At 36.9% G+C, this 21,090-nt stretch overlaps 1 protein-coding gene across 1 annotated transcript; it reads right to left on the bottom strand.

Annotated features, from left to right (window-relative positions):
• Positions 1-1,266: 1,266 nt before the first annotated feature.
• Positions 1,267-20,143, bottom strand: LOC135075538 (serine-enriched protein). The gene is made up of 9 exons (XM_063969962.1): positions 20,064-20,143; positions 15,132-15,325; positions 13,116-13,251; positions 12,299-12,337; positions 10,882-10,999; positions 3,521-3,678; positions 2,545-2,676; positions 1,932-2,114; positions 1,267-1,517 (listed from the first exon to the last, which is right to left on the bottom strand). Exons 1-9 carry the CDS (start codon positions 20,100-20,102, stop codon positions 1,353-1,355), a joined length of 1,164 nt encoding a protein of 387 aa, XP_063826032.1. The 5' UTR covers positions 20,103-20,143; the 3' UTR covers positions 1,267-1,352.
• Between the last annotated feature and the right edge of the window lie 947 nt (positions 20,144-21,090).

Genomic DNA, 21,090 nt, shown 5'->3' with positions numbered 1-21,090 from the left:
TGGAATAAACATTCATATTTTACAGGCACGTTACAGTTGGGACCTATCTAAGAAAGAGTACTATGTAAAGTTATAGATAAGAATATTGAAATCGCATTAAACCCTATTACATTCCACTTTATGTTCACATTGAAACAACATCACAAAATATAAATTCATATTATCAATATTTGAAAAGGGCGAACATTTTATGAACATTTACTTGTCATAGCATAGTTGTCATGTAACAAACTCTCGAATATACACAATTTTCATCTTAGCTAAAATACTTTATCCTTATACCAATCTGTGTCGACACACCAAGCAGAGGACCAGCCCCTGTTTCATAAGAATACGAAGAATCAAAGCGTTTTAGAACGACTCTCCCCAGCAGACCATCATTTGTTAATAGCTAACTAATCTATGCTAGCTTTTTCTAAACGGAGAAAAGCGCGTTTAAACTCGAGTACCCCACCGTGTGACAACGGCCGCGCTTAGAGTAGGTACTCTCATTGGTCGGGGCGGTCGAACGAGGTGTTAGGCGTGCTCTCCACCTTCTTCAACACTATCTTGAAAGCGAAAGTGTGCTTCGGAGAAACAGACGCTGGACGAGGGGCCTGGGGAGACCGCGGCGGAGCTTCTGGAGGCATCTCCGATCGAGTTCGCGATCGCCTCGGAGGATTTCCGCGAATGATCGGAGCTGACAAGGGCTCCTTCGGCTGCGGCGATAGACGATTAGGCGACAGTCGGCTCGGCGAATGCTCAGGAGTCCGGAGGTCTGCAGGCGGCAGCATCAATGGCGGCAAATTAGCACAAGGAGACCCGCGAGAACCACGGCGCTCTTTCAGTCCCATCGGGGGCGGCGGCGACACCGGCGTGTCATCTTCCGCAGCGGCCACGACCACCAGCGGCTCGGTCCTCACCGGCGGCGGCTTCGGCGGCTCGGTCGCGTCAGACGTTATCGATCTTCTAAAATAATTCAGTCCGTTCTCTATCTCTGCTAAAGCGCGTTTCACAAACGGGAAACTCTCTGAAATTTCCGACGTGGATTTGCGCACGGGAAACTCAGTCTCGCTGTCCCGCTTTCTAGGTCTGCACCGCTCGAAGGTGGCGTCTCCCGAAGCTGCCACTGTTTCGGAGACCTGCCTGGTCAGAGCCGCGTGCTTTATAGAGTCCGATTTGGATCGGGGCTCTCTCGTTTTCGGCGTGGGGGAGCGCCGGTCGCCGAACTTTTTGCTGGCGGCACGTTTTATGGAGGAGAAGAGCCCGAGTTTCTCGGGGGGTTTGTCGGAGGTGGGAAGGGGGGCGACGGGGGCGGTGGAGGGTCCAGGGACGGGTTCGGGTGCGGGACGGGAAGGGGGGTTCCCCTCGCGTTAGTTGTGCCGAGAGTCTGACGACGGAACATCGCTCGAGCCGGTGGAGGAGAGAGTAGTGTTGGACCCGTAGGGGTCGAGCGAAGACTGAACGGACATGGAGCGACCGGCGCGGCGCACCCGAGCTGGAGAGAGCTTGCCAGGGTCTACGCTGGCCGGGTCTGCCTGCAACAACAGCGTTTTCAGCACTCCGTTCAGTGTCCTCCTACTCAACAGATTGCATCAATACTCGTTTATGCAATTTGTTTAGTCATCGGTTCGTCTTGTGATGCCTACAATAGAATACGCTTTTGGAATAAAAACAGTAATTTATCAGTTCTAAAGTATTTTATACATAAAAGAAAAGGAAAGACTGATACGACGAAGAGGTCTACAAAAGGCCATCTATGCAGCAATTTCAAAACTTGAAGCATTTTCTATCGCGTAGGTTGAAGCTATTGAAGTCATAACCATTAGACTTTATGACCAATAAGCATCATAGAACATGGCAAAATGTTCTTCATCATCTTAACATTTTCAAATTAGTTAATTGCTCACTAAAGAAGAAACAATAGTTTCCAAACTACATGATGAACGCACCTGGTAAGCCAAAGCGTTCATGATGATGGAGTACGGCACCAAGCCCAGTGGGTGGACCTCCCTCATCAGGACATTGGCTGGAATCTTGTGGAACTGGATGTATTCCAGGAAATTCCCAATGACGTCCTTAAGCGACATGTTTTGGTTGGTGTCGCAATACTTCTTGCTCCACATCAGGGCGGCCTGGAATTTAAAGATTTGTTAGCTAATTAAATATTCGTGAGAGTGTATATTGATGATACTCTTTTTTTTCATATCACAACTCATGACATAGTTTTTATCCTCTTTAGCACATTGCCTGCTATTCATTAGATAAATTACTTTCTTAAGAAACTTTCAGAAATTGTAAGTTAGCTTCAGGTTTACTGAACCAATTGAAATTAACTTTCATAAAATACTGAAATTACATTAGTTAGAAGAACTTAGGATTCATTTAGTCACTTTTGTGTTATTTTTAAAGTTTTAAACTTGAAGTATGTTTTCTAGTCACCATAGTACACATTGGACATTAGATAAATTTTGCAACGAAATAGTTTATGTGCTGGCCTCCGTTCCTACATAAATCCATGCTTAGTTTAGGAGTAAGTCATTACTCGTATAAGATATAACATACCTGGAATTTAGTGAACTCGTCAGCTCGCAGCTCATCCCGAGCTAGAATTAGCCTCACGACGTGCTGCGGCAGCAACGTGAACGATCCGAGGTTCAGGACTTCGTTGCCATGCTCATCCACGAACTCTAGTACCTGTAAGACAATAAAATGGTAAATAAGAATAAATAGACAAAAAACCAACTATTACTTTGACGTGTTGTGAATGGAGAACTGGACTGTATAACCCTATGTATCTAAGGTTCTTCTATCATGACCTCTTAGTTTTTTAATTCTAAGTGCTGACCAAGTGCAGTTTTCCTTAGCGTTTGCCTAGTTTTGCAGCCTGCACACAACCATAGAAAAGTGCGTCAGCTATGCGAGTTCTTAGTCTAAAATCAGATAAGACATCTGACATGGCTTAAATGGGCTGACAGTTTACTCTTTATGGCATGGTCTTGCTCAGTTCTATCTAAGAAAACTGACAAATATCCAAAAATTGTAGATCTGACGCAGTTATAGTGCACAACTGCGTCTTTAGGATCTTGAACTGTTTTGAGAGAAATAATCAAATCCACAGTTACGAAATGAAATAATGTACTTCCATAAACATGGTATAATTACGTACCTTCTGCACCAGAGACTTGGTGCACTTGTACTGTATGTACAGCTCGGCTGAAGCCAACAGCGCTCTAACGGTATCCACGGTAATGCAACACTGTACGGAGCCCGCGCACTACTTCTTTTCTTACCTTCTGCACCAGAGACTTGGTGCACTTGTACTGTATGTACCGCTCGGCTGAGGCCAGCAGCGCGCAGACGGTATCCACGGTGATGCAGCACTGTACGAAGCCTGCGCACTACTTCTTTTCTTACCTTCTGCACCAGAGACTTGGTGCACTTGTACTGTATGTACCGCTCGGCTGAGGCCAGCAGCGCGCAGACGGTATCCACGGGGATGCAGCACTGTACAAAGCCTGCGCACTACTTCTTTTCTTACCTTCTGCACCAGAGACTTGGTGCACTTGTACTGTATGTACCGCTCGGCTGAGGCCAGCAGCGCACAGACGGTATCCACTGTGATGCAGCACTGCACGAAGCCAGCGCACGCGCGCCGCAGCTCATCCAGCCCGTAGTAGTCTGCTGCGTTCATTACTCCTGGAATTTCAATGGGTGAGTTTAGGAAAATTTTAGGTTTTTAAAAACATTTTGAACTATGAGGTAGGAATGACGCAGAATATAACTCATATACTTTATACAGACACAATCAGCATCAGCTAAACACTGTGGTAGTAGTTGTGACAAGTGCGATTTGACACCACATCGACTGTACCGAGATACGAGTAAGTACTAGATTCTCCCTCGGCTTCGCCTGAGTAAAGTCCGGTTTGTCACAGAAACTTTTACACTTTTTATCACCTAAATAAAAACTTTTTAAGCCTTGTCTCATTATTGGACATGCATAATTATGTAACTTATTAGTAATCTGTGTTCACACAAACAACACTCTTAGCAAATATTTCTAAAGAATGTAGCTTTATAATTTAGTCTATATTAGCTATTATACTGCATTTTTAATCAATCTGCTAAGTAAAGAAAACCATTAATCGATATTGCTGAACCATCGACTCGCCTCGAGTGTTAACGATTCTAATTATTCCTTTACTTTTTTGCAGCATAGCTGTAACAAGGTTCGTTCATTACTCAGCACCTTATAGCCATTAGCCATACCATTTGCATATTTTTTTCAATGATCGCGAAAATGAAAATGAACAAAATTATATTCAAAATAATTTAATAGCCTCAAACCTCACAATATCGTTCCCCGAGCAATGAAACGTTATTTCATAGTATATTTTGGTAAAACCAGTGTAACTGAGATTTTTAATTGGAAAATGTTTTTGTAACGAACACCATCTTTGTTTATATTTTAATGGAAAACAGAGAGCTTTTAACAATCCGTACCTAGATTTAATTTCAATTTCACCGAAGAAAATTTTATCTTTTTCGAACAATTATGTACCTAAACTATAATAAAAGATAATCGAATATTGTGTGTGTTATTAATTCTGAATCCATTACTTTCATTTAAATTAATGCTTCAAAAACAATATTCAGGAATGTATAAAAATAACATTTATTTCGTTCATTTACTGATCCGAAATTGAGATAATGAGCAACCGTGATTTATGTAAAGCTCATCATGATCAATATAAATAGGTATACATTTATAATGCTTAGAAGAATGTTTATAGATTTTTTGAAAAATGGTCAATAATAATTTCTTTCCTTTCACTTTTGCAATGGCCAAGAATCAGTATAATAGGTATAAAAGTGTTAATATTGACATATTTCTTTAAGGGGGCATGCTATTTGGCACAATTTCCTTGTGAAAGGACCCTTAAATAAGCACCAATGGCGCCAATCAGATCGTGTTACAAAGTTCTCCGAGAAGAAAAACAAAACTACGTGTAACCTTGTATTTCGCTATCAATCGAAATCAGTTTGCTTTTATTGGGTACTTGTGCGAATTTTATCAGCGCTTATTCGTTGATAAAAGCGTTTATCTATTTAATAACTTTATTATGTCAACAGTGAAATTGATTGAGAATAATCTCCGTTTTAGTGCAAGCTTTATAATATTAAGCGACGCCATGTTATTTATTTTATTCAACTGTAAAAACAAAACCATGAAAATGTCTCATGATCTTTGATGTCAGATTTCATGAGCCATGACACTGGTATCTAATTGCTTACTAAGATTTACATATATTTGCTTTCTGAATATCAGAGGGCTTAATGTGAGTTTACATCACTAGTGAGCGCGTAAAAATGCCAATAAAAATATATGACGGATTTTACAGCGCCCCTAGCAGAAACTTTTAAGAACTACAATATTAATTAATATGTTTTTTTAACGCGCTCACTAGTGAGGACGTTGATGTAAACTCACAATAAGCCCTCAGATCTATTCATATCTTTCTATATTTTTTTTAACTTCAACGCATTTGGACTGCACCTCACCTGGGAAAAAGATGTTTGGGCCTAAAAGTGAGCTTCACCTGGAATCCTCAAACACAGATAAACTGTCCATTTTCTCTGTATGAAATATGTTAGCTAAATAAATCTTGTAAAATATTAATGCTATGTTTGACTTTACCAATATTTTCTTAAACCGTATCCCAATTTAATGTATACCAGGTTCAAAGTAATTTGTTCACAAATAAATATCTGTTCATAGCTGAATACAACTGCAAAGCTTCCATAGAAAAGCTCGCTTGCTGATTTTCCTTTAAAGCTGAATACCGAATAGATACAAAGGAATTCTTGGCAAAACTTCCTCGTTCCCCTTATTAAGAAAATCGAGAACATTCCTTTTACAATACTTTGTAAGCAGTATGTTATGAATTTTTCTCCATAACTCACAAAATGAACTAGATTGTTCGTTAATTAGTGAAGTTTCGAACTCTCAGAACTTTAGAATGTTCGAGATACAGTAATCACTTGTTTCAGAGTGAAGACGTAAGTTTGAATAAAAGCTAAAGAAACAGTTGTTTGACTTAATATTCTAAAAGCAAATGTTTTACCAGGCCTGTTCATCTCCGCGAGTTTACATCGAAAACAAAACACGCACGATGGCCCACCTACAGGATACTATTCGACAAGGCCTCACATACGAGCGAACATTGACTCACGCACGCGTATTCTTGTGTATGATGGAAGAAAATAAAGAAAATGCTGTGCAGTATTTAACTGTCTAAATAATAATAAAAACACAGAATGTACTTTTTTAAGTTGCCTCACGACACTGAGAGGTAAATAAGTAGTTAATATTATTCATGATAATTCATGCTAAATCATGTATTTCCTTCGCCATTTTCCGCAGTTTGGCACCTCACGTCACATCATTTTACCGAAGTCAGCCCTATAGCTTCGGCGCAGTGCCGATCACTGACGTTTGTCAACAAAATGGAGCTTGACTCTTGAGACAGGCTAAATTACACCATATTGTTAATGACATTGAGCATACATTTTTTTAAATACCTTCACGAAGTAAAACTTCTGTACGTAGTACTTATTATTATTCTGTGGTTTTACTTTTATTTGAAGCATTTGATCCTTCGCTTTGAAATGTCAAAGGCTTGTTTGATAACGTAGAGTCGAAAGCTCTTTGACCTACGTACGTTAGCGGTGCATAAGAGTATTTTGTATTTACTCTGTATAAAGACATGCTATTAATCTCGGAATTGACACATACAATCCGACACTCAACATTATCGAATTATCACGGAAAATAGACGCAAGGAAATTAAAGCTAAGCGTCCACTTGTCGGTATCATACGCAACGGACGCATCGTACGAAACACATCGTATCGGATGTGCGATGCGTACGATGCGGACAGGTGGACGCACTTATATGAGTTTCCGTATAAATAATACTACGATACGTTGCGTGCGATACGTCCGATGCGTACGATACCGACATGTGGACGCTTAGCTTAAACCAGCACTGAGGTATGAAGAAAAATATATTTGATGGTATCGCACGACTTTCACACTTGAGGAAAATCATTTTGGAAGAAACTATGTACACACGAGTACAGGGACAGTACCCTGGATACGAAGTTTCGTAGCAAAATAGCATCTAAAGTTATAAAAACATAAGATGCAGTGTTAAAAAGACCGCGTATTAAAAAGAGCGAGCTCTCTTGTCTGAAGGTTATGTTTTGAAGTAGGTAGGTCATTTATTTTGAAAAATAATAACTAGAATCAACACAAAAAGCTTATTACGCAAAGCCCCTTTAATACCTGGTAATTTCAACCTGAATAATTGAATCATTATTATTGATCTGCCAGTTTTATCAAATACAGTGTACCTAATAAAATATTTATCTTCCCGAATTTTTTTTGTGACTCCAAGTTATTTATTGATTCTGGACCACGTCTAGTTCTCAACCCACTCAAGAAACTACTCAAGTATCATTTCTATCTTACGCAACATTTACTCTAAGGTCAAGTAAAAGGTTGTCAGCCCACGTTTCTCGTTCAGGCATTCGTAAGCTGAAAGTATTTTTAGCCTAAGTCAACAATAATAGCAAATAGAGGTCTCTACGTGAAATAGTTTTGAGGAAGTCTCTACCGCTCGTATAGCGAATAAACACGTGTAAATTCTTCTCATAAAACTCATTTATTTCTGTAAATAGGCTTAAAAAAAGCACTTTTACACTCATTAAGAATGTAAGGAAAATATTCCAGACTTAAAAATAGAATGAATGAATAATGCCCATTTTCACCATCAATTCCTAACATTTAAATGACCCCTAGGTAACACATAACAGGAATATTGTTTTCAAAGGGGTCACTTAAAAATAGGCTTAGATGGTGAAAACGGGCATAATACAAACGTCCTGGGCAGATTTTTCTGTTCAATTTGGTAGGACTAGTTGTAAGTCCGCCTGATAGCTACCACCATCTTACCTAAGTCTGCTGCTTTATTAACAATGTTAACAGCATTGCTGTGTTTCAGCACTTGGAGGTAAGATCTCATGCCAGCTGTTCCTCTGTGGTTGAGGATTCCGAGTGAAAATCGCTTCTTTCTTTGGCCACTTTTGTACCTACTATCGGGTGAGATGCAGGCCAAGAACTTCCTCGATATGGATAAAAAAATATTTTTGGGAGAAAAGGTACATAATAATGTCTATGAAGATGAAAATAAATTACAATATTTTTACTTACTCAGAAATTGAGAAGGCACATTTACAAATTAAATGTACTGAATTAATGGAATCTCTCAGCGGTGTAAAATTTCTGGGAAAACTCCTGAAGGTGGAAAAGCAAATCATATGAATTACAGATACGTTACACATCTAAACGACTCGTTAACACATTAAGGGACAGCCATGTGGAAAATTAAATACCCTTTAGGCATTAAAATATTATGTCATCTTTTAACGGTAGGTATCTACAGCTCTCGCTGTTTATATTGGTTTAAACGCGAAAGTAGCTCAGTAATGTCTGTCCTTCTGTTACCTTCTACCGCTTAAACCAATGAACGGATTAATTTGAAATTTTGGAGCTAGTTTGGTGCCTAGGGGAAAACATAGAATAGTTTTTATCCCGGGTTTGAAAAGGAGGATACGCGCGCAATTAAGTAGGTATTTATGTGTCAGACCGAAATCCACAGAAGTGAAACCGCGGGAAAAGTTAGTATTATTATATTTTGTGTCGGTTTTTAGTCGATACGGAACTTTTCTCATCCCAAAAGATCCAAAGATTATTAAAAAGTTATCTTTGAAATCCTTAACTAGTATCATGTTTGACTTTAGCGCGTGGGATCAGTAAATTACGGTAACTACAGCGAACTTCAAAATATTATTAAGAATATTATTTTAATTAGCCGCCCACAACTCCTCAAGACATGATCAGAACCTCGGTTGTTACAGCCCACACGAAAGAAGATAATTATTAAGAAGAAAGTTCCTAAATAATTTATCTACCTACTTAATTCATAAAGTTACTAGCTGTTCCCACGATTTCGTAAAAATATTATGTAGGTAGTTTGAAAAAAAAAACCGTTTTCGTAACATTTTTCTTTACTGCTCCGCCCCTATTGGCTGTTGGGTAATGTTATATAGCCCAAAACCTTTCTCGATAAATGGGCTATCCAACACAAAAATACAATATATTTTTTCAAATCGGACCAGTAGTTCCTGAGATTAGCGATTAACAAACAAATTCTTCAGCTTTATAATATTAGTAAGATAAGTAAGATAATAACGACAATATAAAAAATGACAAAGAAATTGAATTCATATGAAATCAAAAGAAAGTTATTTTCAGAACAGGTTGTATGGCACCAGAATAGTTAACAATGCGTTGCCTCTCTTCAAAAGAGTCCTTTTATAATAAACGCAATATCCTGTTCAGTATGATATAACAATTTAGTTGCAGTTTATTTCGCAGAGATAAAATTAAATATTGTTGCACAAGCTTACTTTTTAAAATGTGTTAGTGGGACTAAGGAGTGGGTGGACTGGGAGTTTTTAAAATGAAAGTACATAGAATCAGGAAAGAATTTACATTTCTAAGGCTGAGTTGCATCACCTACCTTTGACCGTAACTATGACGATAACCGCTGTATTTTGTACGAAGTTTGACAGATTTCTGACGTTTGTCAAAGTTAAAGTAAGATGGTGCAACCCAGCCTAAGTAAATACCGTCCCATTTTTTATTTCATTCAGTAAACACGAGCAGGAAAAGTAGAGTTGACACAAAAATTTTGCTCAGTTACACTATGGTAAATACGAATACTCACTTAACCCAGCACACCAAAACGATTCATTAATAATGTACTCTTGTGGGAAATGTCTAGACGATCCATTATGGTATGATGCTATTCCATTAAGGATGCATTTGCCCACGGCGGTAAACTGATTATGTCGTTAAGTAGATGTTTATTTATAACTATATTGAGAGACGCGGAACGCGCTGAAACTAAGTTATCGGCGAGCGAACCCTCCGCTTTGGTTCTATTGATTTTCATGTACACAAAATTACATTTGAGTTCAAATAACGTCACACTTTTGACAGTATGCAGTATGTCCTAATACGTTTTTTTTGGAAGTGATAATATTACAGTTCTTAGGCTGAGTTGCACCACCTAACTTTGACCGTAACTTTAACCGGTCCTTTTTGTATGAAGTTTGACAGATTTTTGACGTTTGTCAAAGTTCAAGTAAGATGGTGCAACCTAGCCTTATACCTACTCGTAAACTAACTTTATGAATAGAACTGAATGTTAGTCGGAGTAAAGGACATAAAGAAAGGTCACTGGCAGGTAAGACAATTAAAAACGTATTTTTTTTATTTATTTTAGGTAGCGGCCAGTAATTTTGTATTTTGATACTTTAACAGCGTGAAAATAAAATCTAAAAATACCATGACAAAGGTTGATTGAAAAGGAGAACCCTTTTTTATCTACGATCAAACGTCCCGACGAATGTGAAGGGCTGACCTTCGTTAGTCACAATTGTGTTTTTTGAAAACGCAGATAATAATGATTTTTCTGTGTCAATCAAAATCTGATAAGTTAGAAATAAATGTTTATATTTTTACAGAATGAAAGTTGATTTTGTCGCTTAAAGCTTCAGCTTACATTTTTTTTTGTTTTATGCTAAAGGTCACTGTCAAAGCTTAGAGGTATGCGAAAAAGTGATTGCACTAGAGTGCTACTGTCGTAAGTCAACATCGTGTGAAGACCTTAATTGCCGAAGGCGCCAACTAGTCATCGCAAATCTGATTATGTGTGTTTTAGTTATGATTCATTACTTACGATAACAAGTGTATTCTACTGATCCTTACCTAATAATGTACGCGGTTGAAGAGTGACGCAGCCAGTATGGATGTACTCGATGAGCTGCCTAAAAACATCGGGCTCAAACTCCTCGATAATCAGGGTCTGATGCTGCTGAGACGATGGCTACGAGGAGAGAATACATTTATCAAAAAACAATTCTTAATAAAATGATAAAAAAGCAAAATGTAAAAATGTTAAGAAATCAAAGTGTAAAAATGTTGGTCACTTATAAAATTTCAAAGTGTAAGTAAATTTTAAAATAGTGTGCATAGTTGTTGACTTTAAAAGTGTAATAGTCATTAATAATAATAATATTTTGTATAAGCATGCCGTTCTCAAAATACCTTAACCTATGTCAAACAAAATTGTCTATTTTCGTCCATAACATTAAAAAAGCTTTTAAAATAATCAGTTTAACTCAACAAGTATAACAATAAAGTCGTCTACTCAAATTGTTCTTATAAAAAGACGATCTATCCTCTAGCTAGGACCTTGTGGAAAACATTCTAAAAATAGAACACATGTCAACGGCACCGAGCAGCGCGGTAATGAAACTGCTCGTTTTTGCATGGAAATGACGTTTGAGGCAATCGGAAAGGGAAATTACTGCGACCTCAAACTCGAATGAGGCTACCAGGGATGCTTCTGAGCAGACTATTAATCTTTTAACGGACGATAGTAATGTTCGGACTTGAACTATCAATATTTAAGAGATATTGACGCTTTAAAAATACATCACGATTAAAGTTTGCATGATTTTAAAGAAATAAAAATTACACTAAAAGTAGGTCATGATAAAAGTAGGTCATGATAAAATTATTTTATAAGATATAAGAAAACAAGATTTGATTTTAACGGCTTCTTGACCAAGCAATTTGTTCCATAAATATAAATCAAATATTCGTCAAATTCATTACGAAAGGAACCCGTAAACAACGAAAACAAAAATAAAATCTTATCCACTTCCTTAACAAAAATCTTTATCACTGAAATACAGCTTCTGTGATGTTAACATAAAACATGATAATACGGCTATTGACCTATCTACAAGCGTAATGGTGCTTTCTTTACGTATTGCCACCAATAACACAAATAAAGTGCTAATGCAAATATTTAAATTGCACAACATCAAAATGACCACTTACCGTCTGCTTGTACACATACATACAGACAAAACTTCTCAACTCTTTACTGTGATAAAAGTGTTACAAAAGCAAGAACACAGTAAAACGTTGCTAATACCACATGCAATAAAATTGACACATAATAAACCTATACAAATGTAAAATGAATTTCAAAAACGAATTGAATACCTATCTACAAAACAGTGTGTCGAAAGTGTAAAATATACAATATGAACATTGAAATATTGAAAACCGATAAAATGAGTGTTCCCTAAAACATCGTCAATTTTGTTTTTACCTCTTGAATTGGGGCCAATTGCTGCGCGAAAGTTGATCTCTGTATTGGAAATAGTAAAACAATTTCTTGTTAACATTTGAATCAATTTAGATTCGTGTTCCGTAAGCTGGGAGTTTTCTACAATAGCAATTCTATCGTTTCCTGAAATTTCTCGAATGAAAATAAGGAGCACAAACTCTACTTCCAAAGAAATCACCGTCTGTATTACAAAGTAGGCGTTCAATAGCTCTTCGAAAAGGAATAAGGTATAAACTTTCTTGAATTGTCGCTGGATATTGGAAATACTTGCTATGCTGCAGTCGTCGAGAGAACTCTTGACTCAATAAAAAAGAGGCAATTTCCTCCGCTGTTTTATCCCTATCTTTTTTGCAACTCGTAAACTAAGAACGAGATCGCTTGATACTTTTTCAAAGGTACTGGGGAATTGATTCACTCGAGCCAACTGGATTTATAAATTCACAGATTGATAAAGAAATTTAAGTTCAGAACAAATTTTAATTTGGAATGGCACAAATTAGGCAGAATTTTAATGCATCGAAAAAAAGTTGTTGAATTTCTTTAAAATACCTTTTTACAAGGAAGTTCAGACACAACAAAACCCTAAGTGATTTCTTTCGAATTAAAATGTGTAGGTACCGCTTCTAAATTAGACTTTATATTATGCTTGCGCGTGCGGTCGACTCAAAGTCAAAGTCAACATTGTGGTATGGGGTTTTCATTATGAGTCTGTGGTCTTCAAGACAAAGGAGGATCAACATTGAGCATTCCCTCAAACTTGCACGGTTCAAATGATCGGATTAATTTACGTTTAACTGACCTGTTGGGCGGCGTTTTGCAGGTTCAGGAGGGGTTCGGAGGAGCGTTTGAGGAACAATCTCAGTTTGTTCTCTCGGGGTGCCGGTTCCTTCTTCCTTTGGGGGCTGGGAGCCTGGTAAAGCATCTTTTGGAATACCCTGTAAAATGTCATTAACTGTTATAACATGTTTACCACTGGCAAATCCTACTCTTTTACTAAATAACCTGATAATGATCATGACAACTTCTTCAAATTATTATTGTTTAAGTTTATTTTCACCGTCACTAATCCTCTGTTCTCTCGATTTTGTAACAAAATATTAACATCCTCTTATTTAATAAAGTACCTCAAAATTGCTTTCACTTTTCTCGAATATTTAATAAACGATAAAATGTGTTGTCTAAGCATTTTCTCAGATACCATCTAATAATGTTCATCATTATTGAGCGCCCCTAGACACTTAATAAAGGAATTCTTGCTTGGGCTATCTCCCGAAGGCATAAAATGTCGACCATAATTGCGGCAGCTACAAAGGGATACTGGAGGATACTTCGTGTGTCGTTGAAAGGCTTGCTATGAAAGGACTGTCCATCCTTCATTATAAGGGAATTCTTGAAATAATTCCCTGGAGAGCAATTTTTATTTTACGGTTCAAGGTTTTTGTAATCGTCTGATTGAAAAGGCTTCTCTAAATATTTTCAACTTTATTTTCTTATCTTATGGACCAAAAAATTCTACCTGCTTTGTCCATTTTAGGATTAATTTATTGTGAAGGGTTAAGTTCAGATTTTAACAGCTTAATTATTGAAACAAAGTAAGGGTGCTTTCAATTTAGACGTTTCGCGTCGGGCGTTTGTCGTGCGTTTGCAGGACCGCACACGGTAAATTGTATGACAACTGCATCGGCATTAAAACGATTACCAGTGTGCGGTCTTGCAAATGCACGGCAGACGTGCGGCAGGCTTCCAGCATGAAGCGTCTAAATTGAAAACGCCCTAGCTAGAGTAACCATAAAATATAAAAAATATATTCCTTTTATCATTTTTTTCAAAGCCTCAAGATATGAATCTTAAAAATTGATTTCAGATCGCTTAAATGTCAATCATCAAAAATCCACGGCTTAAAGTGTGGTACAGAAAATCCAATTTATAAAGAGCCAAATGTCTTATTCTGATTTCACCTCCACTCCGTCGATATCGAAATCCAATCGGGCGAAGTGAATCCTGAAATATTATTAGAACTTTGACGGAAATAAAGACGATTTTTGCCTTATCTTCGATTCATCAGGCAGGATCTTGATGAAAATATAATAGCCCATTTGCATGCAAAACCGTTTCATCGATATTCATATCTTCATCCATGTGAAATCAATATCTTGTGTATGTTTTTTAAGTTTCACTAAGAGGTTTTGTTCCTTGACAAGTAAGCATTCTGTTGTTACGGAATGTTGTTTCTGCTAACAAGACGAAGTTCCCACAGTAATTGGATAATAACTAGTGGAATTTGTTTGCAACTAACAATATAAAATAATACATCATTAAGTAAATATAAAAATGTTTGTGCTAAAAATTATTATTATGAAAAAAGGTCTTTAACCTAAATCAAAGAAGAAGAAAATAACCTCCGTTCCTTTAAACACACTAATTTGATCGGTTCTGGCATTTTGGGAGTAGCGAAGTTAATAAAACTTTACCTGCCTATAACATCCTACGGTATGCTCCAATTACTTCTTACTGCTTCAGTCACTTCTTTTAGAACTTCTGACAAGATTCAATTAAAACTACCTACTTATAAAAACCCGATAACTCGTTTTTAGGTCAGTTTCAAATTTCAAAAAGAATAAAAGGTACTCAAAAACTCAAATTACGCAGGTATGTTACTTTCTTAGTACCTACTTAACTTCTATCAAGAAAGGGACAGACTTCTTCTAACCTCAGGGTTTGATAGTCATCTCCACACTTACTTTTAAAATTTAAACATGAAGCAAAATTATTTCAGCCAGTATAAATCCAAAAAGTCTAAATTCAAATTACGAACCTGCTCCGGGCAGCCAGTACGGCCTTGACAGCGCACACTGGCTCCCTGGTGTCCCCCACCAGGAAGGTGACGTCACAGAGCTCGGGCATGGACGCGAGGAACTTCATGTCCTCGGCCAAGCCCGACTTGTTCTCGAAGGTGCTGAGGTCAGGCTCCGCCTCCATCGCCGCTATCGCCCCACTGCGCATTGACGACTGGGTAAAACAAAAAAATAATTTTAATAGGGGGTAAAATTTTGCCTCCCTGATTCTCTGAGATTATAATATAGGATCCGTATACTATCACTGGCAATACACACTGGTCAAAGACTTTTGTCTTGAGATACTGCGGTATTTTGGACGTGAGAATATCGCGAAGCTTCCCGAACGCTGCCCAGCCAAGTTGGATTCGACAATTCAGGCAAGTTCTTGAGTGACGACCACGAGCCGGAAGACGTTGCGTGGGCAGGCCTCCCACTATGTGGACCGACGATCTGGTGAAGGTCACTGGAGGTGCCTGGATGCGAGCGGCGCAGGACCGGTCTTTGTGGAAATCCTTGAGGGAGGCCTTTGTCCAGCAGTGGACGTCTTTCGGCTGAAACGAACGAACGAAAGATAATATGGGAGAAATATGAGAACAGGTCTCTCCAAGTCGCCTGGTCAGCGTGGTATGCCAAATCTTCCAAGTGCCTCTGATAAATTACAGAAGATCGTTCTCTTGCAGGGGAGACTAAATGACCGGATGATGAAGATGGTTCGCTGGGAAAATTTTGCATAGTATTTTTTTGTATAAAGTTGTTGGTTGAAAATATAAACTATTTCAATTGGTGTTTGGATACCCATCGTTACATAAAAAACTCATCGCACTTAATATGTCTGCAATATTTTACTAGTCACTGTATGTATGAATTATGGTATCTACTTTTTGTTCTGAGGTCTAGTATTTACTCGTATGTGAGGTATTTATTTGTAATCAAGTTTATAAAAATGTGCTTGTCTCTTTTTCTTTCTGAAAACGTGTTTGTACTCTTTTTCCCCAATATAATTTAACTAAAAATTTTGTTTCGCAAATTACAGGAATTTATTATTAAATTACGGGGATTACCCGTAAGTTGTAGCAGTCTTAAGACATCAGAGGATCAGTGATTAGCGAATACTTCCAGAGAAGGCCATCGGCTTACTTCAAAGGCGACGTTTGTAGCAGAAATGTCCACAATAAACGCCGGAACGTTCGGATTAATCGCTCTTTAAGATCGTACGAATTTAGATGAAGATGAAACAAGATGGAGTTAGAATTTTTGGTGCAGAAATTTTCCCTTTATCTTTATTTCATCTTTGTGTTGAAAAATGTGTTATACTGCAAATTTATCAAAAAATTTTTATTGGGATTCGTTATAATATCAATTTTGTCCCTACCATAATTCTAAATTAGCTTTTTCTCGCATGATTTTGTATAAAAACAGTATTTTTATAAAAAAAAAATAACTGTCCTCTAGGTTGTCTGGAAGAGATCGTGCTATCTTTTGTATAAGTATTTATTTCTTTTCCTTTTCTTGTTTTATGTGGTGTACGTACAATAAAGTGTGTTCTATCTGTCCAGCTACCTACCTACCTACATTATTAAGGATTTCATTAGCACACAATAATTGTGTAATTTAGATGTGAAATTTAATCGTATACAAAATTAATTTCTTTGCTCAAACAAAACGTTAATTAAGGCAACATTCGTTTGTAATTTGTAATTAACTCGCATTTTATTACGGGTTGGTTTCAAAGAACATTTAACCAATTATAATAATCCCGCACGCGTGTACGATTTCAGGTAGCTAATAAAATTCAATTACACACTACAAAGGCGATACTGATTCCTCCCGTGACGTCATAAGCCCCTATCATCCTAGCTAGAGGATCCAAATCAACCCCTCAGTCGTAAATCCCGAATTTAGGCCAGCGAACATATGTACAGCCGTCACATCAGACCATACATTTCTGTAGTAAAATGGACCATATTGCAAATACATAAGATGCTACAAATTATAGCCTTATGTGCCGTCACAGCATCGTCTGCAGTACCTACACGTGTATAAAATTTACTGCCGATATCACATGAAATGTAAGTAATACGGGCGGCTATTACCGTTTATGTATTACAGTAATGTATTAGATGGCATTTAAAATCCCCCAGCGGGTTTGAAAATCATTGAGCAAGAAATTATTCCTTCCATTACTGACTTATTACGAGGAGGTATTACAAAAGGTCGTATTTAGATTTTACGAATCAAACACTCGCATAGAATTTGAGTGAAAGCAGTGATAATATCTATACTAATTGTAAAAGTTAAATTTAATTAATTTGTTTGTTTCTGGTTGGATACACTGATATTTTTTAAAATAACTTTTTTTTCTTGGATAAACTACTTCTTTCAGGAAAGCTTTAGGCAATATTCAATCACGCTACAACCAATAAGAGCAGAGTATCATGGAAAAATGTTGCAAAAGCGGGAAAAAATATTTAAACTATCTTTACGCGTACAAAGTCACGGGAACAGTTAGTAGTAAATATAGGTTATAGTGATACGAAAGTAGGGATATTAAATGCTAGTAGGGTTTGATTTTTGATAGGGGATAATGAAAATCGGCAGTATCAGCGTTCTTGTAAGTTATTTGACAAAAAGAAGGGCTGTTAAAACGGACTATGTCATCATGAATCGGAAGTGACAGAAGTATGCTTGTGTTCGAGCACTTTGAAACCTTCTCAAAAGCTAACGAGCAAGAGCGAGAAAAGTGAAGCATATAAGTTTTAGTAATACTTTAAAACTCTTGATAGAGTGCAATAACTCAACAAACATTACAAATATTTTGACTAAATACTGCTACAAAAACTATTACTCGTAAATCATAGTACCTACCCACGTGATAAACGTCTTTATATTTTTCTATGAACTTACAGTAGTCAACAAAACCTCAGGCTATACAATTTAGTCACAAAATCCTGCCAATTACAAATACAGTGTTTACATCGATGAGCTACTCGTCAGTTGTCTACTTATACGTTGGCTTTATTTTCAATCTGGTAAAACTTTATTTATTGAACACGTAAGCCATCGATAAAGTATGAACTACGGAATAAGAAACAAAAGAAATTGGAAATATAACGGGGTTAGTATGATTGAAGGATAAACCGCGAAGCAGAAAATGTATCTTCCGACAGCGTGAAATTGAGAATTGAAGAAACAAGATACTTATTTTTGTATGAAACTGTTATCGATGACATCCATGTGGTAGTAAAGGTTAAGTAGCAGTTCTAACACTCATTAAACTTAATTTTGTTTTATTTCATTACCATCCTGAGTAACTTAAGTAAGTTTTTTTTTCACTAACGATAAAAATAAATGATAAGAAAATATCATTATAATGTGTCTCTCTTATTGACAAACTAAGTATTCCACTGAGAACATAATATTCTCAATGAAAAAAAAAACGCTATACCTACATACTAAATACGGTCTACGGCTACGGACCAGCATTTAAAAAAAAGATATTTAAAAAGCATTATTTATCGGATCCGTTCATAAAATGCTATGTTATTTGATAAGGGTTAGATGTTTTAGGGCCAACTATAATTGAAAGGATCAATTTCAGTATCATCAAAACATTGTCTGTCTTTACTTTGAACGTTATCTTTTAGTTTTGATCAAAGAAAAGTCAACAAAGATAGTTCTATTCCGAAATAATTAACAATTAATTATCTTTAAAAGACTAGTAGTGGAATGGAAATATTAAATTGTATAACAATATCGAAACCTGTTAATGGGTAGTTTGAATCGACTTAAAAAATATAGCTTACATTTTCTGAATAAATCTGAGACCGAATTATTATAATTACAGCCTCAGTCTATTATGAAGCTTAACCCTTAAGTGACACCGTGGGGTAATTTTTTACCCCAGGCGCATAAAAATTTACATATCTTTTTTTCTACCGAAGCTAGTGCAATGTCGTTTTGTATATTCTCAATGCAGAGTGTGCGCTTTAAGCTCGTAGACGCGAGATGTGAAAAAATCATCCGTTTGGCTCGTACAGGTAGGTGGGGTGGAAATGTACCCCAGGGTGTTAGTTACGCATGCTTTAATTTATTATCACCTAACATATTATTAATAGGTTTTTACAATATTGAAACAAAATGAGTAAAAATGTATATGACAATTAAGTAGCACGTTGTCTCGAGAATGCATTGAAATAAATAGAGCTTGATTTACATGATACTTTTCGAACTTTGAAGATATCCTCTCAAAACACAGCGTTCATAAATTCGACACAGAAATAGAGCTCAAAAGTGATAATTACGTAATAATTCAGCGTGTCTGATGTGTTATGAAAAAATAATTCGGAATAAAATAAATAAAAAATATTTTTTCATAATTTTATAAAAAAATGTTTTTTATTTTTATTTTGCTTTATTATAAAGCCAGAAATTTTCGTTTTATTTAATTTTGTGTTTAAAATATGTATAAAACACCTATTCAATGTCCGATTATTGTAAGTTTTTGGTTCCCACAATAACTTTCCAAGATTTTTCTAGAAGACCAATGTGAAGACTATTAGTTGCCAATGAAAAATTCTTTGTTTTTTGTTATGATTGATTTAAGACATTTCTTTATGCTAGATAGACGTTATTTTAAAGCAATAGTATAATTTAGTGAGTCCATTAATACATTATAAATCACAAATTAAATTGATTTTAAATATTGACTTAAAATTTTTCAATTTCCGTTTGGGGTATTTTTTTTACCCCAGGGTGTTCAAAGTGTAACCAAAAATAAGCATGTTACTTAAGGGTTAAAAATTCAACAACAAAGATTATTCGTATTTTTCTTTTTATTTATTTTTACGTTATAAAAAACAAAGAAACTATTAAAAAAATAAAGGCTGCAAAAATTTAATTACATCACTTACTTCGTCCAGACTAAAATGTCTTGTAATAGTGATGTCCATGTTGAATTTTAGTTACTGTTACTATAATAACACCGAATTAGAGCAGTTCCAATTCACGACCGCTCAGCGCGACGCACGGTGAGAAACTGGCGGAGTAGAGGAAATGGAAATGACGGGAATCTACGCAAAACGAAGTGGTGTGGGCCAAGTTGCAAGCGCGATACATTTTTGGACAGATTTGTGTGAGTGTTATATTATTAGTGCTAGTTTCTTACAAAAATGAGTGCCTGTTGCGCTATTGACATAAACAGGAATCCATTTAATAGTCCGTGACTACCAAAGTGACCAAAAAGTTGACAAAACACCACCATCGTGTGTGACGTGTTGCGAATTTTTTGGAAACTTTGGGTGTCACGAACTATTTAACGTTGACTGCACCAGCAAGATACTGTTTAACATAAAATTCGACACTGTCGTCTAGAAATCGTGATCATTTTTCAGTTCCTGTCATTGTAACAACTATTCTACAACAATGATGTAGATCAATTTAGCAGGTCGTTCTTTCGTGTGGCAGGTCACTTATGCGCTAGATTGACTAAGTGAAATCCCCACTGGGTATTTACATATCTGACTGCACCAGGCAATCTGCCAACAGGGAGTGATGACTAGAGATCGTGCGGAGAGTCGTATACACCTACAATCCGGTAGAGTTAACTGGCACCTAGCTGTAGTGACGTCACATCGACGCTTTGGTATGGGCAGGGCGAATGCGAGCAGGTGTGAGAGGAGAGTCGCATTCCAGAGAGGTGCGCAGTTAACTCGATCGGACGGTACAATAGACGTGGACGAATCAAAGTGACCAAAACCACTCTTTCAAGAGCGAAATGACTGAGAAGATTTAGAGTAGGCGCACACCGTTGATTTTTAGTTGGCCGATAGTTGTGCCCGATTTTAACTTGTATGAAGAATCGGCCAAATCGAATCGGCGTAGTGTGCGCACTCCCATACATGCCCATACTGATCAACTGCCTGACTAAACTATCGGCCG

The sequence above is a fragment of the Ostrinia nubilalis genome, chromosome 10, assembly GCF_963855985.1.
Source record: "Ostrinia nubilalis chromosome 10, ilOstNubi1.1, whole genome shotgun sequence".
In the NCBI taxonomy this organism is placed as follows: Eukaryota; Metazoa; Arthropoda; class Insecta; order Lepidoptera; family Crambidae; genus Ostrinia; species Ostrinia nubilalis.
Note: the sequence above shows the minus strand (reverse complement) of the source record. Positions and strands in the feature narration are given on the sequence as shown.

Bases quoted from the DNA above. Each gene is read 5' to 3' on its own strand.
- LOC135075538 (XM_063969962.1), bottom strand. From the start codon at position 20,102: ATGGACATCACTATTACAAGACATTTTAGTCTGGACGAA. The intron at 13,252-15,131 runs GTTCGTAATTTG...GACATTTTACAG, and splicing joins GTACTGGCTGCCCGGAGCAG to GGTATTCCAAAAGATGCTTT. The intron at 2,115-2,544 runs GTATGTTATATC...TTTAAATTCCAG, and splicing joins ACGAGTTCACTAAATTCCAG to GCCGCCCTGATGTGGAGCAA.